The sequence below is a fragment of the Macaca mulatta genome, chromosome 15 (assembly GCF_049350105.2).
Source record: "Macaca mulatta isolate MMU2019108-1 chromosome 15, T2T-MMU8v2.0, whole genome shotgun sequence".
NCBI classification, from domain to species: Eukaryota; Metazoa; Chordata; class Mammalia; order Primates; family Cercopithecidae; genus Macaca; species Macaca mulatta.
The window spans coordinates 24,684,876-24,707,769 of record NC_133420.1 but is presented as its reverse complement, the minus strand read 5'-3'; the positions used below and the strand labels follow the sequence as shown (position 1 = coordinate 24,707,769).

Below are 22,894 nucleotides of genomic sequence, written 5' to 3'. Positions count from 1 at the left end.
TAATTTACATAAACTTTTCAGCTAATTATCTCAGAAAACCCTTAAGAGAGTATTAGTTATGGAAACTGAGGCCCAGCAGCTTAAGCAGTTTAACTTGATCAACAGATAGTGCTTCCTCTCCTTTGTTCTTAGTCCCAGGATTTGCAGAATGGAGGGAGCCCTGAGCAGATTCAGTTCTGGAATACAGGGCTTATGGACAGAGTGGTTGCTGTACATGGATTGGGACAGCACAAGATAAAGGAAAAGTTCCCCAGGAGTTATTTCCTGAGAGATCACAACTTTATGACTGATCTTTTGGTTTGGAAGCATGGAATACTTTGGAAAAGCATTTCTTCTTATTGAATATGAGAATAGGACAAGAAAAGCTCTTTTCTCAGAAAAATGGGAAACTAAGTGTTTAAGCAGCTTTTCAATGGCCCGTTAGGTTTTATTTTTCAAGGTAGTTCTGAGATAATTCATTTCCTTCCTTAAGTTTTCACAATTTCTTTAAAAATGTGGGGTATTCTGAGGACAAATAGCATAGTAGTCGAGATATAAATGCTGACAGTGTTCTTTTTGTCTGTTCTCTTTCAGGGAATAAGTGTCATTTTTAATGTCGCCCTTGGATTATTAAAGGTACTCATTTATTTATTAGCCGAGTTATCTGTCCTTCCCTGCTCTGCACTTGCAACACATTCATTGTAGTCTGATTCTGAGCAGTCACTGTGCACTAGCACTACCCCTGAGAGTGGATGTATGCAGGTGGCTCTGACAAAAGCTAAGAAATATCTTCTGGGAATTATAAAAGTGCTGGAAATCTAGCATTACCCCTAACAGTGGATGTATGCAGGTGGCTCTGACAGAAGTTAAGAAGTATCTTCTGGGGATTGTAAAAGTGCTGAAAAGTGCTGGGAATATAAAAAACTTCTTGTGCATCCTTATAGCAACACATTTTTTCTATATATGTTTGTATTTTCTTACTTCAAGACTTCGAAAGATGACCTGCTGTTGACAGACTTTGAAGGTGCCTTGAAGTTCTTTAGGGTTCAGCTTCCTAAGAGATACCGCTCAGAAGAAAATGCAAAAAAACTAATGGAATTAGCCTGCAACATGAAGGTAAAATAATTTTGCGTTAGTTAAGATTCTGTTTTTCACTTAGTGTCTCACTGTTCCTGATCAAACATTTATAATACATAATTATTTATGTATTATATTTATAACACTTATAATACATACATAATATTAATGTTAACATTTATAATATATAAATATTAGTGATGATGTTTTCTTCTGTAATATATGACTCTTAACCTTTTTTCCCCAAAATACTTTCCTATATATTGTAATCCTATGAATGAAATCTCATTGTCTCCCCCAACCCCCAAACTGTGGGAAGAGTATTAATATCCCTATTTTGAAGACAAAACAAAAAGAGGTTGTAGTTCCCTAGTCGTACACCTAGTTAGTGGCAGAATTCAGGTTTCATGATTTCTTCTACTGTGCTGGTTTAAGACAAGGCTAGAGTGCAGTGGCGCAATCATAACTCATTGCAGCCTCAACCTCCCAGGCTCAAGCAGTCCTCCCACCTCAGCCTCCTGAGTAGCTGGGACTACAGGTATGCGCCACTACACCCAGCTGATTTTTAACTTTTTTTTTTTTTGTAGATTTGGGTTCTCACTATATTGTCCAGGCTAGTCTCAAACCCCTAGGCTCAAGTGATCCTCCCACTTTGGCCTCCCAAAGTGCTGGAATTACAGGAGTGAGCCACCACGCCTGGCCTTAACTTTCAGCAATTTGTTCTGGTCAGAAATTCCCTAAAACGAAGCTAATGATACATGAAGAAAACTCCGTTTTATCACTTCAAATGGCATTTGTGATTTGCACAATTTTTTTTAAAGTAAAAAGATACAGGGTATTGTGTTCGTGTTATCATAACATTGTATTGTATTGTATTGTATTGTATTGTATTGTATTGTATTGTATTGTATTGTATTGTATTGTATTGTATTTATTTTCTGTGGGGCTTTTTTTTGAGACAGGGTCTCACTCTTGTTACCCAGGCTGGAGTGCAGTGGTACAGTCACAGCTCACTGTAGCCTCAACCTCCCTGGGCTCACTTATTTAGGGCTCAGTTTCTGCTTCTGTAAAATAATATTTTACTTCTCATTCTGGTTATGTGTCAGACTGAGCTAACTCAGATTACCCTTTTTTTTTAACACGTAGGCTAAGTAAAATATACCCCAAGAAATGTTTAAATGCCTGGAAGAACTTGAAATAGAAATGCACAGGTATTTAAAACAAAGTAGCTCAACTACTCTCAGGGGAGTATGGAACTATGTGTAGCTATTAGGGGTTTAATGCTCACACAGACATAGTGGATATGATTTTGGGCCTTTAGGAGGTAGCTGAAAAGTGAGGCCTTGGCCGGGTGCGGTGGCTCAAGCCTGTAATCCCAGCACTTTGGGAGGCCAATACGGGCAGATCATGAGGTCAAGAGATCGAGACCATCCTGGCTAACACGGTGAAACCCCGTCTCTACTAAAAAAATACAAAAAAAAAACTAGCCGGGCAAGGTGGCGGGCGCCTGTTGTCCCAGCTACTCGGGAGGCTAAGGCAGGAGAATGGCATAAACCCGGGAGGCGGAGCTTGCAGTGAGCTGAGATCCGGCCACTGCACTCCAGCCTGGGCAACAGAGTGAGACTCTGTCTCAAAAAAAAAAAAAAAGAAAGAAAAAGAAAAGTGAGGCCTTTGCATAAAGTTAGGACCTCTGAATGGCTCCCCTGTCTGTTAAAGGAGAAATATAAAAACTCTACCTATTAGCTAGAGAAATAGTAGAAATCATAATATAAAATGAATAGTGGATTGGAAAAAAAACAGGAAATAGAACTTCTGGTAATTAAAATAATCATCAAAGTTTACATTCCATTTAAAATGTTACATAATTTGTAGGTATTACGGCTAACACTTAATGATAGTTTACCGTGTGCTTGGTAATATGGTTAAATGCTTTTATATGTGGGGATTAGCTACAATATCGTATGTACAGTGTTTAGCATAGTGCCTGGTAGTTAGTAAGGGTTCAAGAAACGATGGCTATGACTATAATTATTTCCTCCCTGATTGTTAAGTAGATAACAAACATTTTTACAGTAATATTTTCAAAGAGAATAGGTTTGCACAAAGCATAGAACCAGATGAGTTCTGAGATTCTTTGAGTCACTCTTCCCATCTCAGCCTGGTTCAGCACACAAGAGGATGCTGCCTCTTTTTTGCTGATGATTTCTTTGCCTCCAAAATCTACTCCTTTCTCAGTATCCCAGTCTCAATTAGGGGTACCTGGTTGCTCAGGCCAAAAACCTTGCTGTCCTCTTGACTCCTCTCTTTCTCACACTCCACATCTATGCCTGTTGTCAGAATATATCCTGACTCTGATCACTACCACCTTCATTATTAACATCCTAATCTAACCATCATCATCCTTTCCTGTTTCCATAGTGGCTTCCTACGTGGCTCTTCTCTATCGCATGTCTCCTTTGCTGAAAACTCAACGTTTCCACCACCCAGAGGCATCCCGCATTCAATTTTGCTCCTTTTTTTCCCAAATGTTTTTTATGCGTTCTTAAATAATTGAGTTCATACAGTATCACTTTTCTTCCTGTTTCATGCAATTACACGGATTTTCCTCACTGAGATATTGTGTGTAAATAATCAGTCGTAAATGGTTATATAATTCCTCTGCTTGAATTTGTCTCACTGTGCCACAGTTTATTTAACTGTGCCCCTCGCTTTTCTTGTTTCTTTGTTTGTTTTGAGATAAGGTCTCGCTCTGTCACCCAGGCCGGAATGCAGTGGCACAGTCTCAGCTCACTGCAACCTCTGCCTCCCAGGTTCAAGTAATTCTCCTGTTTCAGCCTCCCAAGTAACTGAGATTACAGGTGTGCCACCATGCCCAGCTACTTTTTTGTATTTTTAGTAGACACAGTGTTTTGCCATGTTGGCCAGGCTGGTCTCAAACTCCTGACCTCAAGTGATCCACCTGCCTCAGCCTCCCAGAGTGCTGGGATTATAGGCATGAGCCACCACACCCAGCCCGCCACTCTTACTTTAAGTTTTGTTGTGGTGTGAACGGTTTTATACATAAAGATTCATTGGATTTTAGAGTTTTTCCTTAAACTCTGATTCTGTCTCCTACTATATTTCCCCCTTATCCTTCCAATTCAGATACCCTGGCCTCCTTGCTTTTCTTAGACCTTTGCACTGGTCAGTCTCTCCGCTTGTAATGTTCTCCTGAATGTCTGCATGGCTTCACTGTCCCCTCATCCAGTCTTCGGCTCATATATCCACACCTTCTCAAATTGCAGTATCTAAAGTAGCAGCTCCCCCAACCTTTTATGCCGTTACCTCCTTACCCTGTCTTATTTTCCCTACTGGAATGGAGGCTGTGCAGCAGAAGAGACCATCTCTTTGGTTTACTGCTGAATCCACAGTACCAAGAACAGGATCTGGCTTACAAATATTGATTGAATAAGTGAATGAATAAATACACTATTGAGTTTCTACCATGTGTTTTACAAAGAAGAGTTAACATGGATTTGGGCAAAGCTTAATAGTTTCCAGCCAGAAGTTTTACCTTTTGGATGTTCGTTAGCTTGAAACACTTTAATGATATATGGATCCTTTATTTCCATATATGGAAAGGTGGGGAAAGTCCAGGTAGGAGGAATCTAATGTCTTGTTTTTTCTTGCCTATGCCTTCAATGAGACAAGTCTGACAAGGCTGCCTTTAGTGTGTCTGCACAGCACATATATTTTGTGCTTAGATATATAATTCCTTCTAGCCCTGGAGAACTTTGCATGTTTGGGGTACACTTTGGATGTTTCCCCCTATTTGCACGTGATTTCAGGTGAGATAGTAGTTTTTCTTGAAATTGGCTTACAGCCTGAAAAGTGTAGATTCACCAGAACATGAGAGAATGGGATTTTTCAGCCAGAAGGTGAGATATGGTATGTATGGTAGTTAGTGATGATTGGTTATCTTCTGGCAGTTACACTTAATCCCAAAAAATATTAAGAGAGATACACATAATAGTTGAACCTGTTATTGGCAAAGTGGTAATTCAGTGGTAACTTGCCAGTTCAAAATTAGGAAAAGTCATCATCGGCAAGTGCATCATGAGCCCTGCATTCTGCGGCTTGCGTGAGGTATGAGTACACATGATCATCTGTGGTTTGAGCCCAGTAGACATTGAAAGGGTGGTTTGTGATATGTGGTTCCAAAAGCTTGTTTGGAAACAAGCTTTTGAAGTTTTTCTTGTGGAATTTACAAAGGTAACTTTTGCTTCGCAACTCACTGAAATCCTTTCCATGATTTTTTAAATGTTTGTAAATTGTGGCTTGGTTTACTCAGTTGTACAGTTGACCTTTGAGCAACATGGTATGAACTGCATGGGTCCACTTATACGTGGATTTTTTTCAATAAAAGTTACACCAACTATGCCTCCTGTCTCCCCTTCTACCTCTGCCTCCTCCACTTCTGCCTCTGCTACCTTTGAGACAGAAAAACCAACCTCTCTTCTTCCTTCTCAGCCTACACATCATGACAACCAGGATGAAGACCTTTATGATGATCCACTTCCACTTAGTGAATAGTAAATATATTTTCTCTTCCTTACGATTTTCTTAATTTTTTCTCTAGCTTATTATTTTGTAAGAATTCAGTATATAATACCTGTAACATACAAAATATGTATTAATTGACTTTATGTTATCAGTATGGCTTCTGGTCAATAGTAAGCCATTAGTAAGTAAATTTTGGGGGAGTCAGAAGTTACATATGGATTTTCAGCTGCGCAGGGCGTCAGTGCCCCTAACTCGTGTTGTTCAAGGGTTAACTGTACTTCCTGATTAAGGTGAGAATTGGAAATTCTCTGCCTCACATGCCAGTCTAGGAAACAGATAGCTACTTTTGTTTTCATTGTTGTGATTTTTTATCTTTTGAGAAGGGTCTTGCCCTGTCACCCCTGCTGGAATGTAGCTGCACAATCATGGCTCACTGCAGCCTTGACCTCCCAGACTCAAACAATCCTCCCACGTCACCCTTCCAAGTAGCTGCGAGTACAGGCCTGCACCACCATCTCCTGGCTATTTTGTTTTGTTTTGTTTTGTTTTGTGTAGAGACAAGGTCTCACTGTGTTGCCCAGGCTGGTCTCGAACTCCTGGACCCAAGTGATCGACCCACCTCTCCCTTCCAGAGTGCTGGGATTACAGGTGTGCGCCACTGCACTGGCCATTGTTGTGTTTTAATGTTATGATATTGTTGTAATTTGTAGTATTGATATAGTTCTTAAAAGCATCTTATTTCTTCCTCACAATACCCTGTGAAATACAGTAAGGCACATCAAGTGACTTACCCAAGTCATACCAGCTGTATAGTGACAGAGCACCCTAGTGGAACTCGGGCCTCTGACTCTGTGTTCCCAGTGCTTTCCAACCCATTCCACTGCCTCTTACCATTGCAAAAGTTCAATAATTAAATTTGGTGTGGCAGTATCTGAAACGGCCACAAGATGGGTGTGTTGCTCAAAAATGTCTATATTCTTCTCCGTGCCCTTGGGATTTTCTTTTTCTTTATAAATCTTTTTCTGTCTCTGTCCTTACTTGCCTCTCTCTTCTTTTGTCTTTTTTCAGGCCTTTTACTTCTCCTATTCTCCCTCTTTCCCCTTAAAGTGAACTTGTTATGGGACTGAAATGTTTAATTTATTTCTTGAGGAGTTTAGATCCCCTGCTGCTAATCTAAAATTTAACAGTGTACCTCAAAACTCATTTAGCTATCCATTGACCTCTCCCCCTTTATGGGTAAGTGACCTGAGATAGAAAAATTGTTCCACTTCTGATAGAGGATCTAAAAGGCATTCCATTCTAAATAGATTATTCTAGAAGATCATTTATGGTCCTGGGAGCCCCACAGCCCTTTCATACAACTGTGCCTTGCATAGTCTTTAGAGGGGAATGTTGAAAGGTCTTTTAAATTTTTGATTCAAGAAATATGCGAGGGAAACTCTTTCTTCATATCTGTATAGGCATTTTTGAGAACAAGTGAGATATATGAGGCTAGTTTAGAAGACACAAGAATCATGCTCTAAGAGATGGCCCAGTCAGTCTCCTAGATCAAACCTGAAGACTTGACCATTTTGCCATAGAATCCTGCCTAAGATGAAATGGAATTGCTGAACCATTGCTTCATTTGAACGTATCATTTTAAACATCACTTGAATGTGCCAGACTTCAAACTACTTATAAGAAAAGATACTAGTACAAAAACCAAATAGCAGTGTCTCCAAATTAATATAATGCTTAACCATTTGCTGTTCAGAGAAACAGAAAACTCTTCAGCATTCGGGAGTATTTTCCCTTGGGGGATATTTTTATTCCAGAGCTTAAAAACAACACTAGTTTGAACTTCATTCTCTGTTCAAATTATTTGTGTAGTTAGTATGTATTAGATTTAAGCTGTCTAAGGGCTGCGACTTCATCAGTCTTTGTTGATGGATTCACAGAATTGTACACAATGGTCTCATATAGTGAAATAATCCTCACAGTGACCATATGAGGGCCTTTTAGGGATGTGCGTACTGAGACGTAGAGAATTGATGTAAACTCTCAAAGGATATAAAGTTAGTAACTGATGGAGTTGGGATTAGATCCCAAGAGTTTCACACTCTAAAGTCAATTCTTATGGGCATTCTGCTTTACTGTAAATGGCGGATTGAATGAATGGGACAGGAGTCATTTGTGTGTTACCCCTTTTTGGTGATTTTAGTAATGTAATGATGGGTACCTTTATCTCTATGTCAGAGTTGAAACTTAATTCTCTATACACTACACAAAGTTCAGCTTTTCTTATAACTAGACCACACTCTAGTTTTATTTCTTTGTTCCTACCTTTTAGAATCAGATTTTATGAGGAAACTTCTGAATGGGTGCTCTCTTTCTCTGTAATAAACCCTAAATTTTGCCAGTTGTTGCAAGGGTAGCGATGGGCACTGCCTTCTTATTTTAATAAGCTGGTCTCCCTTAGTCCTTACCTGTTTGTGTTCTTTGCTACTAATTTGCTTCTTCCATTTTAGAAAAACACTATGGTGGTAGAACCAGAATATCTAATTCTACTTAGTGATCTTTGAAGGAGTTAAACTGTTTGAACAAATTAAATTAAAAGGCTCAGAAATTAAATAGAATGTTTATTTCCATTGATGAAGAATGCAGGCCTTCGAGACCCACAGACCTTGACTTTTATCCTGGCTCTGCCTCTGCTGTGTGACCCCAGGGTAGGTTAACATCGCAGGGTTGTGAGAGAATAAGATGATGCCTTGAAAGTGGCTGCTGCTTCCATCCCTCAAATACCAGTGTTCTTCTGGCCTGCCCTGTTTTGACCTTTGCCCAGGCATCCAGAGCACTTTCCTTAAGTCAGTTCAAGTCAACAAACACTTACAGATTTTCTTGCGTGTTCAGCACTGAGTAGGCCACAGATAAATAAGAAACAGGAATTACCCCAGACTTGCATTCTCATGCTGGCACTGCCACTGAACCCTGGGTCCTTGACTTTGGACAAGTCACCTATCTATGATATGGTATGATGTGATCCATCTATGGTATGATAAGTATCACCTGCTATATAATCTATATAATCTAGATAGATAGATAGGTCTAGGTCTTACTTCCTCATCAGTAAAATGAGGGAGATAATCCCTGCTCTGCTCATCTAAGTAAGTTGTTTTGAGAAGTAAATAAAATAGTAGATTTGTAGACATCTTGTTATCTTGAAAGTCCTGAGTAAATCTCAGGTTCTTTTTAATCAATAACTGAAAAATCAGTCCCTGTCCTGAACGTTAAACAGGAAGATAGACTTGTGTCAGATTTCTTTATTTAGCTTTCTGATAGTCCTACCACATGAAGCAATGAAGACTTTGGAGTCAGGATCTCCTTAATGTACCAGACTCTTGCCCCATACTGTCCACCCACTCACCCAACAACGTGCTTCTCTCTCGCCATGCAGAGCTACTAATGTTCAACCTCCCACCTCACTGGACTCCCTGTGACTCCAGCTCAGCACGGATTCTGATTTTTGCAACACTTTTTTAAGCCAAACTTGGAAAGCAGCTCCACTTCCAATGATAGCCTGTTTCATGCTTTTCTGTGTTAAATTGACTTTGTTTAAAATGGCTCTTTGTTTGCAGCACATATTCAGAGGGATAGCTGTGTCCCTTGATTCAGGACAGGATGCCAGGTAATAATGACAAATAGTAGCTAAAATTTATTGAAAATACTCCACTGTGTGCTAGGAACTTTTCTGAGGACTTTATATGTATTTTGTTTTTTGATCTTCATAACAGTAGTCTTCATAAGGACTGTTAGGATTTTTACAGATGAGGAAATAGAGGCTTAAGATTAGGCAGCTTGCCCTTGGTCACACAGTAAGTTATTGGCAGAACCAGGACTCCAGCCTTGGTCCGTTCCACCTGCACAGCCCAAGCTCTTAGTGGGCAGGTTGTACCATGTCACGCCTGCCCAGGTGAGCAGCCACTCTCACTCTTTCTCCATGTGTGTGGCCCTTGCCGTCACTGTCTATTCCAGGGGCTGATCAGAGACCAGCTTCCCCAGGGCAAGTGGCATAGATTTTAAGACAGCACATTATCCACTTCCTGTGACAGATTAATGACAAGTGAGTGACCAAAGGAGAGATGTTTTCGACTGAATTTGTGCTTCTATCAAAATAACAAACTGGCAAGTATCAAGTCTGTACTTTCTCTCTAATTTAAGGTTTCTTAATCTGGGACAATGCACAGGCCTCAGGGGTTCCATGAGCCCTCTGAAATGGTATGTAGAATGTTTGATTGTGGAGGGAGAGGGGAAGTTGGCTTTTGTGCACTCTTTATTACAGAGGAACCATGGCTCTCAAAAGACTTTCAAGTAGTGCTATTTCTAATGGTGTTAAGAGTCCTGGTGCTAATACAGTGGGGTATAAGGTTGGTTTTACCAACAAACCCAGTCTTAAGTATTTGTTAGGCTTCTTTTCCCCCCACAAAGTATATTTAAACAGAACAAGGATTGAATTTCAAATTAATTTTCTTTGAGGGCAAAAATACCTCTGTGTGAAGCTGTGATTTCCAAAGCCTTCTGATAGGAATCAGTGAACAGCGGGTATGATTCAGAGCTCTGAGTCTAAATCCATAGCTTCCCTTGCTTCTTGAATTCAATTAAAAGTTAAAAGTAAGAGAGAGAGAAAATGAATCTTGGACTTCTGAATCTCTGTTCATTAAGTATTTTCAAGCTTACTGTGTGAAACGCATTAGGAATTTCACAATGAATAGGACTTCCTGCCCTAATGGAGTTTGTGCGTTGGCACCTATATATATCTTTGTATTGCTAATGCCATTGCACATGGTAGTGCTCAACTACTGGTTAAATAAATGTCCCTATTGCATCTTTATTAAGGTAAAAAGAAAGCCTTTGGCTTTGATTTGTTTAACATCCTGTTATTATGAGTCCCAGTTACTTTCCAAGCATTGAGCACTGGAGATACTGTAGTAAGGATAACATATATGGCCTGTCTCCTGGTGGGAAGACAGAAAATTAAGTAGAAATATAAGTAATTGTGAGCTTGGATTGCTGCCATGGAGGAATTGACTTGATGCTATGAGAAGAGTTATATAACTGAAAGACCTGGCCTGACAGGACAAGAGTATGAGGGAAGGGTTTGCTAAAGAAGGGGTATTGGAACTGTAATCCCAAAAGTGAAGAGGAGTGAGCCAGGTGTGAGTTTGTCTAGGCAAAAGGAACATGCTTGCATTGCACGCCCACTTTGGTTGCCATTTCCATTCAGAAGAAAAGTCAATGCAAGGAAAAGAGAGTACTTTCTCAGTAATTTAGCAAGCATTTCTGGGTACTCGCTATGCATGAACAGGGGACAACAATGAGTGAGAGACAGTTCTGGCCTGAAGAAGACATTCATAATGTCATAGGCAGGCCAAGAGGTGCTGGCCTCTCCCAGGTGTGGCCTCAAAAGGAGGCTTAAAATGTTCCTGCTGCTGCTGGCACCATTTGGTTCCCCATTCGGGTTTCAGGCATCAGTCTTTATCTTGGAGTTGGTGCCTCAAAGGCAGCCTAAACTAGTTGATGCATGCTGCAAAAGTCAGCATCAACCGTCAACCCATGAGAAGCTTTGGTGTTTTTATTGATTTTGTGTTTGTGGTGAGTGTTTAAGGGAGAGGGGAAGGGTGGGAGGGAGAAAGAGAGAGACTGAGAAGAGGTGAGGGTGAAGATGGGGAAAAGACTGAGCTGGTGAAGAAGTCAGGACTCTGGACCAGCAAAGTCTGTGAAGACAGCAGAGCTTTGTGTACACCCATTCCTGAGAGGTGACCCCTGAGGACTGATTCGGAAGTAAATGAAGACCGTCAGCTAGAGAAACAAGCAGAACTCTTAGAGAAACCCTGGATAATTATGAAAATGATAGTTAAACAGCATTTCTGTTTTTCCTAATTATAAAAATAATTCATACTCAATGCAGAAAACTTGGAAGACATAGGAAAAATGAAAAGAAACACCCATATCCTATCATGAGAATGTAAGAAACAAATGAGATGTTGGTCCATGTAAAGGTTCTGTTATTTACCAGGTACTTATCACACACTCTTGTTACATATGATACTGAGAGAGAATCAACCCTATTACTGTGAGGGTGAGGCAGCTATAATAAGGGTTAATGAAATATAGAAGACATTGTTTTGTAGTTAGCCTATTAAAACATATATCTATGGGGAAAAATGTTAATTCTTCCTTATCCAGCAAGAGAATGAAAAGTTGAAGAATCTTGAAGATTTGTGAAAATGTTTTACAGGATTTGGTGTCAATTCGTTTTTTTAAATAAAGTGCCATGGGAGCCTCATAACCACCGCCTTTCCTTCCATTTACTCAGAATGCAAAAGTACTGGGATGAAGTGTTTGCTGTTCACAGCCTCATTTATTTTCTGTTCCACTACTATTGATCTGTTAGGATTGTCTATACACTTATTGATTGCATAACATTTTACTTAGATGTTGTCTTCGTGAGTCACTTAAGTACACAGCAGAAGTTCACCCTAGCATTGGCCTGAAACTGCAGAAGATCTCAGCTTAAAGATGTCCTGCTCCAGTTTGTGGCCTTACCCCAGGTGTTGAGTGAGCATCTTTCTATAGAGGTCAGCTGGAGCAGAATGCTGTCTTCCTGGCTGCCTAACCTTGGGCAATAGCCAGACTCCAGAAATAGAGCTCTGATTGAGGCAGACCTGCAAACAGCCTGACTAGGGGAGGTGTCCACAGTCAGTGGGAGAGGAACACACTCTCCCACTGAGAGCGTCTGGAGACACACCAACACGCAGCAAACGTGGGCCTATCCCTTCCCCTTTCTAGGTCTTATTTCTTCATCTATAAAATAAGAAATTTGGAGTGGAGTAGATCTGAGAGTCCTAGTTACCTGGACCTGGGGACTAACAGGCAGATTTCCAAGTCATCACTTTAGTGCTGATTACTAAAGCTTCAGGAAGGGATGACCATTAGTTTTATAATCATTCTTTTAAAATATATATATATTTAGATGGGATCTCACTCTGTCACCCAGATGGGACACAGTGGTGCAGTCTTGGCTCACTCCATTCTCAACCTCCTGGGCTCCAGGGATCCTCCCACCTCAGCCTCCTGAGTAGCTGGGACTACAGGCACATGCCACCATACCTGGCCAATTTTTGTATTTTTTTGTAGAGACAGTCTTGCTGTGTTGCCCAGGCTGGTCTCAAACTCCTGGCCTCAAGTGATCCTTCTGCCTTGGCTTCCCAAAGTGCTGAGATTACAGGTGTGAGCCACTGCACCCAGCCATAATCAGTCTTTAAACTACACACATCTGGTTTTTTTTAATCACTTTTCTATTATATCTCATAATTTTTGAACATGTAATTTTAAAAAATGTCATAGGGAATGGCTAGCTGTTCAAAGGAAGGAAAGATAGTCACCACCCAGCCTGGGCAACATAGCAAAGCTCCATCCCTAGAAAAAAGTAAAAATCAGCCAGGTGTGGTGGTGTGTGCCTGTAGTCCCAGCTCCTCGGGAGGCTGGGGCGGGAGGATCAACTTACCACAGGTTGTCAAGGCTGCAGTGAGCTGAGATCACACCACTGTACTCCAGCTTGGGTGATAGAGAGACCCTGTCTCAAAGAGGAAAAAAAAAGGCAGTTACATCTTGAAGGTGTGTTGCCCTTGGTTATAATTTAGTTTGAAGAAGGAGACAGAACCAGCCAGTAAAGAGGGGAAAGCCTGTTACATAGAAGGAAAGCCAAGAGAATAAAGGGAGAAAAGATTTTCTAGAAGAAAGCAGAGTGGATTGGTCATGTTAAAGCATGAAAGTCAGGGAGTTTTGAAGTTTAGTTGGGGAGATGTAAGACCACTGGACAGAGTAAAAAGACACCACTGGAGTCCTTCAACAGGGTTCTTTCATAGAGAAGTCAGAGCAAAGGCCTGACTTACATTAAGGAGGGGCAGGTCTTGAAGCAACAGAGGTGAAGATCTAGGCCTGTGGTTTGCAGTGGTTTGTAAGAAAAGGCTTGAGAGAAAGAGAACAATAATCTGATGGGGTGAGAGGGCATCTAAGCAGAGTAGTCAGCAGAGCTGTGTTTTTAAGGGTAGAGATAATTGTCTATTTGAAAGCAGCACGGAAGGAGGTAGGAGAGAGGAAAGGGAGGGGATAGAGAGGTGCTAAGATAGTGAGGACTTCAGATGGAGTCCAACTGCCAGGGCTCACATCCCAGATCTCCCAGTCCCTTATTGTGTGACTTTGGTCAAGTTACATAACCAACCTCCTTATACCTCAGTTAACTTGCCTATAAGATGAGGATGAGAATAGCACACTTTGTAGAGGTGGTGTGAGGTCACAGATTTAAAGGATTTAGCAGCAGCACTCACATGTGCTAAATAAAATGGTGGCATTATTATTATTAGGGACAAATAGGACCTAGAACTTGTAGGAGGAGCCATCTGTAGGGTGTTCATTCTAATACTGTCAGTTAAAGCCTTAGGAACCAAACATCTCCAACAGAACTCGAAACACATTGAAAATTTGGGGTCCTGGGCTTATACCCTATTCAGATGATTTCCCTCCAAACAATAGGAAATACCACGTCCATAATGACTGAGATTGCCCAGGCCACCAGAAGTCTTCGTCTTCAGTGCAGGCACTGAAGCACCCACTACTTTCTAATACTTCTTAATTTACCCTATGATTTATCCTACAGATTAGTCAGAAGAAGTTGAAAAAATACGAGAAAGAGTATCACACCATGAGGGAACAGCAGGCCCAGCAAGAAGACCCCATCGAGCGATTTGAGGTTTGTTTGCTTATGGCCTACGTGTGAGGAGCTCCCAGGCTTTCATTTCCTATGATTGTGCCTGTAACTAGCTTCATTGAGTCCTTTTTAAAATTCAGTTCCTCTGTAGGTTCAAGTTTTAGTTTGAGTTTGCAAATTAGCAAGCAAGATCTGTTTTTGTTTCAAACCAGCTGCCTGGTTTGTTATAGTTCAGTGGCTTTTCATCACGGTTAGTAAATAGTAGCTGCTTGACAAGGTCACTTGAATCAGTTAAGTATTTCTTTATGGAGCTAGAAAATAAGTAATTGTTGATTTGGAAGCACATGAGGTCCAGCCATTTATCTTATTGTTTCCATAGGACTTAGAAATTTATTTTGAGGTTTAGCCCTGAGAAATGACATTTCCATCTGATTTTTATGTGTCTATAACTGGTTTCTTTCTACTCTTCAGCGGGAGAATAGGCGTCTACAAGAAGCTAACATGAGATTGGAACAGGAAAATGATGACTTAGCCCATGAGCTGGTGACCAGCAAGATTGCACTACGGAAGGACCTGGATAACGTAAGTCCAACGGGTCTGAAGGGAAAGACTGCACTGAGACACTTGACTTTTCCCCTCAAGAGATCCTGGAATTTTGGTATTCCTTATTCTAGCCACCTGTAAAGTTTCCCTCTTGTGATACAACTTGCTTGTCAGTGTCACTTCCCTCCTTTCCTTCAGGAATTATCTGTTGTCTCACAAAGCTCTCCTTACCACCTTCTTTTCTCATTGTGCACATAATCCTTGAGCTCCTTTCCCAAACATCATTTGATTAAGAGACTTTGTGGTTAATTCTTACATTACTATAATTGGCAGGAGCATTTAATCATCATAATTACCTTAACCTCCCCCCTCAGACAAATGATTTTGTTATCCTACATATTTTGTGCCTGTTGAAAAGGCACTGCCAGTTGGAATGCAGCTCAGTACCTCAGCAACTTACAGTTTTATCAGGAGTTTCTGTTGACAGATGTTTCATTTTTCTTTGCTTCTCCTAATCTTAACAATTTTGGAATGATGTCTTTTCTGGCAGAAACCCTTTACTATTTTCTGTACTACAAACTAACCTTAGAAGAAATGGTATAATCTCTCGATCATGGTTTAGGTCAGAAGTTGGCAAACATTTTCTGTAAAGGGATGGATAATAAGTGTTTGAGGCTTGTTGCCCTACAGTCTCCATCGCTGCTACTTAGCAAAAGCAGACATAGATGATATGCAAATGAATGAGCATGTGTGTATTGCAATTAAAAGCTTTATTTACAAAAATAGGTGACAGGCTGGATTTGACCCTTGGACTGTAGTTTGCCACCCCTTTAGATTTCCCTGCCAGGCTCCTAGGATTACCTTTTTGCTCATTGGTTTCCTAAAGTTCCAGGGATGGGCTCAGGCTGTTGAGGATTTTTATGGGGGTCTTACATTATATGCACTGAAATAGGGTCCATGAATTTCAGGATGTCCTTGACATCCACCAGAAGCGTAGGAACATTTTGTGTACTCATGCATTTCCTTGAAAGGCTGTGCTTTTGTTTAGTTCTCCTAGGTAGAAAGACTATGGTTTCATCAGATTCTCAAAGTGGTTAACAGGCAAGATAGAGCCCACAGTATCTACCAGTTCAGAAAATGTAGGATAGACCTGGATACTAATGCCAACTACTCTACTTTCAGCTTACCTTGGACACCCTGTAAAATGAGGGGTGGTAGAATAATAGCTATGTCACAGGGTATAGAGAGAATTACATAATTAGATGTATATGAAAGCATCATAAAAAAATCAGGCACAGGCAATGTTAGCTCCCTCTGCTTGTCTGCTTGTCATCTACAAATAACTGAATTTAACAGGGAAGGCTCCTCTTTGCAGTTTTTGCAGGGAGAATGTTTCAAGGTCATTAGCCCTCAATGACCAGAACCTGAGCTCTTTTGATGGCTTTTTGGCTTACCACAGTCTGCTCATCAGGGTTGAGTTTCCTCCTTACGGTGCAAATTCCCAGCATATCCTCTGTTCCTCTTTGTAGAAACACTATATGGGTCATTCACTCCCTGTTTGGGTATTTCTGCCTAGTGAGTGGAGGGAGGCAGGTGTACATGGAGCAGGGACTACTGAGGCAGGGCCAGAGGTGTGCGCCTAACACAGCCCTCAAAGCAGCTGGGGGTCATGCAGAAAGGAGAAAAGAAAGGAAAAGAAAAAAATACGGGTCTTGAACAGGAGCCTTTGTGTCCTACAATGAAATTAAGAGGCAGCTTAGGCCAAAATTCCAGGTGGATTTTTAGTTTGAGCTGTTGCATTTTCCAGTCTAACAGGCCCAGTATTAACAGTGACACCCACTAGTGAGTCATAGACTACTTATGTTCTTAAAACCTGCCCCTAAACAATATAAACCCTTTTTCAAGTCGTCTTATCCTGACACAGTAGTCAGAGAACTAGGTTTCATTCCTGATATTAGGAGTGCAAAATAATAAGAATTATAATATTAGCTCCCATTTACTGATGATTTGTGGTGCCAGGCACTATGATAAACATTTTACTAAACTTTCATCTCTCTCACCGTTACCTCAGCCTTGAGAGAACAGTAATGTACGTTCCATTTATGGATGAGGATTTTTTTTTTTGCAGCTATAAAACTTGAGATTCAGTTGAAGGCACCCAGGAAGAAGCAGAGCCAGGCCCATGGAACTGGAATGTCCAGGGTTTTTTTTTTTGTGTTTTTTTTTTTTTTTTTTTACAGTGCCACCCTGTTTCCACAGTACATATGGGACAAGGAGCTATGAATCGATGTCATAACCATATCAAAAACATGAGGACCAGGGATTGTGACAGAAGGGCTAACATTTCTTGAGCACTTACCAAGTGCTAGGCACTGTTCTAAGTGCTTTCTATATATTATCAAATCCTCAGAGTAGCCCATGTTGTAGTAGGGATATAATTATGATCCCCATTTTACTGATGAGGAAACTGAAGCAAAAAGAGGTTAAATATCCCACACAGATCACCCAGCTACTGGCCAAGCCCTCAAATTGAAGGCCTGACACCAGAGCTCACCCTCCTACGCAGGCAGCAGGGCTCAGGAGCGTCACACCAGGGCCCATCCTGCAGTCATCTAAAATGCTGCAGAGACACACCTTTCCCACACTCACTTTCCCTTCCCAAGTTAGACTTCTCTCTATAGTTTCTTGTGAATCGTCACTGAAAATCAGCCAGATTCTTCCTCACTGAAGGGAGGATTGTGGGGCCCTTTCATTATATTTTTACTTTAGGGACTTAGGTTTTTGAAAGAACTTCATTCCTTTGAGCTCTTTCCTTCCTGCATCTCAGAGAAAAGCTCTGGTGTGAGGCTTTAAAATTTCCATAGCCCTCTTGTATTTTCGGTTAATTATACATCACTTTTGTTATTCATCACCTGTCACTTTTGCTGTTCTTCACACAGCAGCTGTGGAGAAATTCCATGACAGCCACTTAATTCCTAGGTGACCCCAATCATGACTGGACCTGACACTGGTGCTGAAAGGATGAGGGGAACCTATAGAAGGTCCCTGCAGAGCTGATAGGACCATGTTCGAGTCCCCTCTAGCAGGGTCACTCCTCTGTGTTGAGACAGATGTGGGAGTGAAGGAAACTGGCTGGTGAGCCCACCTGCTGTCCAGCAGGATGTGAACTCTGGCATGGCTGCTTATTAGTTCTGTGACATTTTGCAGATTGCTGAACTTGCCCCATTGAGTTAACTTGGCCCCTTTATTAAAAATCAATTGACCCTAAATTTGCAGGTTCACTTCTTGATTCTGTCTGCTCCATCTATTTGTGTGTCTATCCTTAAGTCAATACCACACTGTCTTGCTTACTGTAGCTTTATAATAAATCTTAAAATCAGTTCATGTGAGTTCTCTGACTTTGTTGTTCTTTGCATTTCTGTATCAGTGTTAGAATCAGCTTGTCAACTTCTAGAAATAAAAGCATCTGGCTTTTGAGGGAGGTTCATGGAATCTGTAAATCAGTTTGGGGAGAATTGACATCTGAACAATTGAGGCTTTCAATCCAGAACATGTTAAATTTTTCATTTATTAAGGTCTTTTTCAGTTTCTCTCAGCAGCAATGTTTTTTAGTGTTCAATTTACAAGACATGCACGTTTTAATCTATTGTAAAGTGGTATTGTTTTTTAAATTTCATTTTCCAGTTGTGTATTGCTAGTCTCTAGAGATGCAACTGGTTTTTGTGTTGTGACCTTGTATCCTGTGACCTTGTAAAAACTCATTTGTTAGTCTGGCAACTTTTAAACATATTTTTTGGGATTTTCCACATATATAATCATATCATCTCTGAATACAGTTTTTCTTCCTTTCATATTTATCTGCCTCTCTTTTTCTTGTCTCACTGCACTGACTAGCATCTTCAGAACGATGCTGAATGGTGAGAGTGGACATCATTGCCTGGTTCCAGACCTTAGCTGTAGGTTTTTCATAGAGTAGGTTGAAGAAATAAATTCTCCTCTGTTCCTGTTTGCTGAGAGTTTTTGTCATGAATGGGTGTTGAATTTTGTCACATGCTTTTCCTGTGTCTGTTGAGAGAATCATTTGGTACTTCTCCTTAATTCTATTAATATAGTGAAATAAATTCACTTTTCAATGTAAACCAACCTTGTATTCCTAGGATAAACTCCAGTTGGGGTTTCTATTTTTTATTAAAGATTTTAATTTTTATTAAATATTTATATGTTCATACGGAATATTTGGAGTTTTCTTTAATATTTTTGTCTGGTTTTGTCATTGGGGAATGCTGGCCTCATAAAATGAAGTGAGAAGTGTTCCCTCCTGCTTTCTTGAGGACTTTATGTATGATTGTTCTTTAATTAAATCTTTAGTTCCCTAGTGAAGTCATGCAGACCTGAAATTTTCTTTGCAGGAAATTAATTGTGAATTCTTTTTCTTTCTAGATATGGAGCGATGCAAATTTTCTAATTTTTTGTGTGTCTGTTTTTATAATTTGTGTCAAGTAATTTATCCATTTCATCTTAAGTCTGTTGATATAAGGTTGTGTGTATTTCCCTATTCTCTTAATGTTTGTAAGATCTGTATAGAGATGTTTCATTTTCATTCCTGATGTACGTCATTTCTTTTTCCCACTTTGACATAACCAGCCTAGCTAGAAGTTTATCAATTGTTTTGATCTTTTCAAAAGCCAGCTTTAGCCTGGGCAACATGGCAAAAATTAGCTGGCTGTGGTGTCACGTGCCTATATTCCCAGCTACATAGGAGGCTTAGGTGAGAGGATCACTTGAACCCAGGAGGCAAGGGCTGCAGTAAACCGAGATAATGCCACTGCACTCAGCCTGGGTGACAGAGTGAAACGTTGTCTCAAAAAGAAAAAAAAGCCAACTTTTGGTTTTATTGAGTTTTCTCTGTTGTCCTGTTTCATTGATTTCTGCTTTTACTTTCTTTGGGTTTCATTTGCTCTTTTTCTGGCTTCTTAAAGAGGAAGCTTGAATAACTCTGGACCTTCTTTTCTAAAATAAGCATTTAAAGTTATTAATCTCAGCCAGGCACAATGGCTCATTCCTGTAATCCTAGCATTTTGGAGGCCAAAGCAGGAAGATTGCTTGAGCCCAAGAGTTTGAGACCAGCCTGGGCAATATAGCAAGACTTCGTCTCTACAAAAAAATTTTGAAAAATAGCTGAGCATGGTGACACATGCCTATAGTCCCAGCTACTTGGGAGGCTGAGATGGGAGTATTGTTTGAGCCCAGGAGTTCAAGGTTACAGTGAGCTGTGATCGTACCACTGCATTTTAAAAAGCCTGGGCAACAGAATGTAACCCTGTCTCTTTGAAGAAAAAAAAAATCATAAATCTCCATGTAAGCACTATTTTCAGCTGCATTCCACATACTCTGATGTGTTATGCTTTTATTTTCATTCAGTTCTTGTGATTTATTCTTTCACTTATACAAGTTTATTAGTAGTATGTAATTTAATTTCCAACTATTGTTTTTCCCAGAAACTTTTCTGTTGTTTATTTTTCATTTAATTCTGTTGTGATCAGAGATTATATCCTGCCTGATTTTAATCCTTTTAAAATATACCGTTACTTATTTTATGGCTTATCATATAATCAGTTTGGGTGAATGTACCACATAGACTTGGAAAGTATATATGTTCTATTGTGAGTGGAGTGTACTGTGTCAGTTAGGCCAAATTGGTTGATAGTGTTCAAGTCTTATATAGAACGACTTGATTTTCTCTGGTGGTTCTGTCGCTTACTGAGAGAGCGCAGTGGAAGTTTCTGTGACTCTAATTGTGCATTTTTCTTTTTCTCCTTTTAGTTACGTAGGGATTTGTTTCATGTAATTTGAATTTCTGCATACATTTTGGATTGTTAACACTTTCTTAATGGAGTGACTCTTTTATCATTATGAAGTGTCCCTCTTTGTCCTTGGTAATATCCTTTGTCCTGAAATCTGCTATATCTGACATTTTTATAGCCAGTCCAGATTTCATGGTATTGTGTGGTATGTACATCTTTTTCCATCCTTTTACTTTTAACGTGTCTGTGTCTTTATATATAAAATGGGTTTTTGTTTTATCCAAATGATCATTTGTTTTCTATTTGTCCTCTTTGCATTTTTTTTCTCTTTCTGTATTCTTTGGTTTAATTAGGTATTTTCATTATTTCATTTTATCTCCTGTGTTGCCTGATAAGCTATTCTAGAGCTTCCTCTTCTCCAGAGCCCTGTCCCATGCCTTCCAGCCACCCTGACTTCCTGTCTCCTTAACCCTTTGAGGCTCTCATGCTCTGCTTGGAACCTAAGCAGAAAGTCAGGGTGAAAGCAGGACCTTGTTTGTTTTCTTCCTTCCAGAAACCTCAGTTCTGCATTTATTGTTCTCAGTGTCCGAAAATAGCTGTTTCATATGTTTTATCCAGTTTTCTGTTTATAGTAGGAGGATAAACTTGCTCCCTGTTAATCCTTCATGACTAGAAGTCTGGATTTATGTTTATTGTGACAAGATGCCCTCTCCTCATAGGCTGATGTAAATAGAATGTGCAGTGGGTATGGTGCCGTTAGAGGACCCTGGTTGGGTCAGGCCAGTATCCTCTGTGCACCTTCCCATTGGCATGACCTTGAGAGTCAGCTTTAGGAGTGGTGGCGCAAATGCTGGGCTCAATGTCAGAAGACTTGGTTTCAGATTCCAGCTATGCCACATGCTAGTGAGAGCTTGGGGAAATCATTTCCCCGCCTAACTGCTTTATAAACTGGGGAGTTGGGGTGGGCAGGGAAGATTGTTGTGTTAGAAGACCCATTCCATCAGCAGGCTCCTCCATACTCCTCAGAATCAGTCTTAGTATGAATCATCATCTACCAAGGTAGTGATGATGAGAAAAGGACAGAACATAAGTGTGTAGCACATGCTTCAATGTAATGCTCAAAAGATGTTAACCGAGTCCAAGCGAGAGAGGATAGGTTGTTCTGTTGGTTAAAGTAAAATAGAATCTTTAACAGGACTTCATTCTCCTTACTAGTCATTTTCCCTGTTGTTTGAGTCTCTTCATTTCCTTTTTTGATTGCTTCTTGGGTTTGAGCTAAAGAAGGAGATGATAAGCTACTCCCCATGAAGGACATAACTGCAGGGCCCAATTTAATTGCATGCATTTGCAATTTACCAGTAATTAATGGCCTTTTGAATCTGCATATCATGCCATTCTCAGTTCCCCCCTATTTTTCTCTCTCTTTTGAGATGGAGTCTCGCACTGTTGCCCAGGCTGGAGCGCAATCTCAGCTCACTGCAACCTCCGCCTCCTGGGTTCAAGCGATTTTCCTGCCCTAGCCTCCCGAGTAGCTGGGATTACAGGCGCCTGTACCACGCCCAGCTAATTTTTTGTATATTTTTAGTAGAGACAGGGTTTCACTATGTTGGCTGGGCTTTTCTCAAATTCCTGACCTTGTGATCTGCCCACCTCGGCCTCCCAAGGTGCTGGGATTACAGGCATGAGCCACCGCGCCTGGCCCAGTTCCCCATTTAAGGACCCAGCTCTCTGGAACCTGTTTCTTCCAAAGAAGATACAGGAAAGGAAGTAGAGTATAGTGGAAAACTCAGTGGCCCAGTTACACTACTTTAGGTGATGTCAGAATTTCAGGGAAATCCTATCCACATCAGGAGCCCAGCAGAGACCCTCTGTATTTAGTCCTTGAGTCTCCTCTAATATGGTATAGTCAGTCATCCTTGGAGTGACCAGCACCAGGAACTCGTATGTCAGGCAAAAGTATATCATTTTCACTAGGACACACAGTTACACCCACTAGACCTTTGCATGCTTTAGAAAAAGACGGGTGGAGAGTGGCCATTAAAGATAAGAAAAAGTGCCAGGAAAGGGACTGCCTCCTTTATCAGGTAATAACAAGAAAAATGCCAGACGGGTTGGATGAAGGAGAGGAAACACAGTTTGGAGGAAGAAAACCAGTTTATTAATAATAATAATGGGCCGGGCGCGGTGGCTCAAGCCTGTAATC

The 22,894-nt window shown here is 40.5% G+C and overlaps 1 protein-coding gene across 7 annotated transcripts in view; it reads left to right on the top strand.

Annotated features, from left to right (window-relative positions):
* RABGAP1 (RAB GTPase activating protein 1) overlaps window positions 1-22,894 on the top strand; it is a 174,759-nt gene that overhangs the window by 144,134 nt on the left and 7,731 nt on the right. For all 7 annotated transcript variants that reach the window (XM_077968056.1, XM_015116891.3, XM_077968054.1 and 4 more), the window contains 4 exons: window positions 574-615; window positions 967-1,095; window positions 14,294-14,386; window positions 14,816-14,926. In XM_077968056.1, the coding sequence (XP_077824182.1) occupies window positions 574-615; window positions 967-1,095; window positions 14,294-14,386; window positions 14,816-14,926 (375 nt within the window). The remainder of the gene's footprint in view (window positions 1-573; window positions 616-966; window positions 1,096-14,293; window positions 14,387-14,815; window positions 14,927-22,894) is intronic.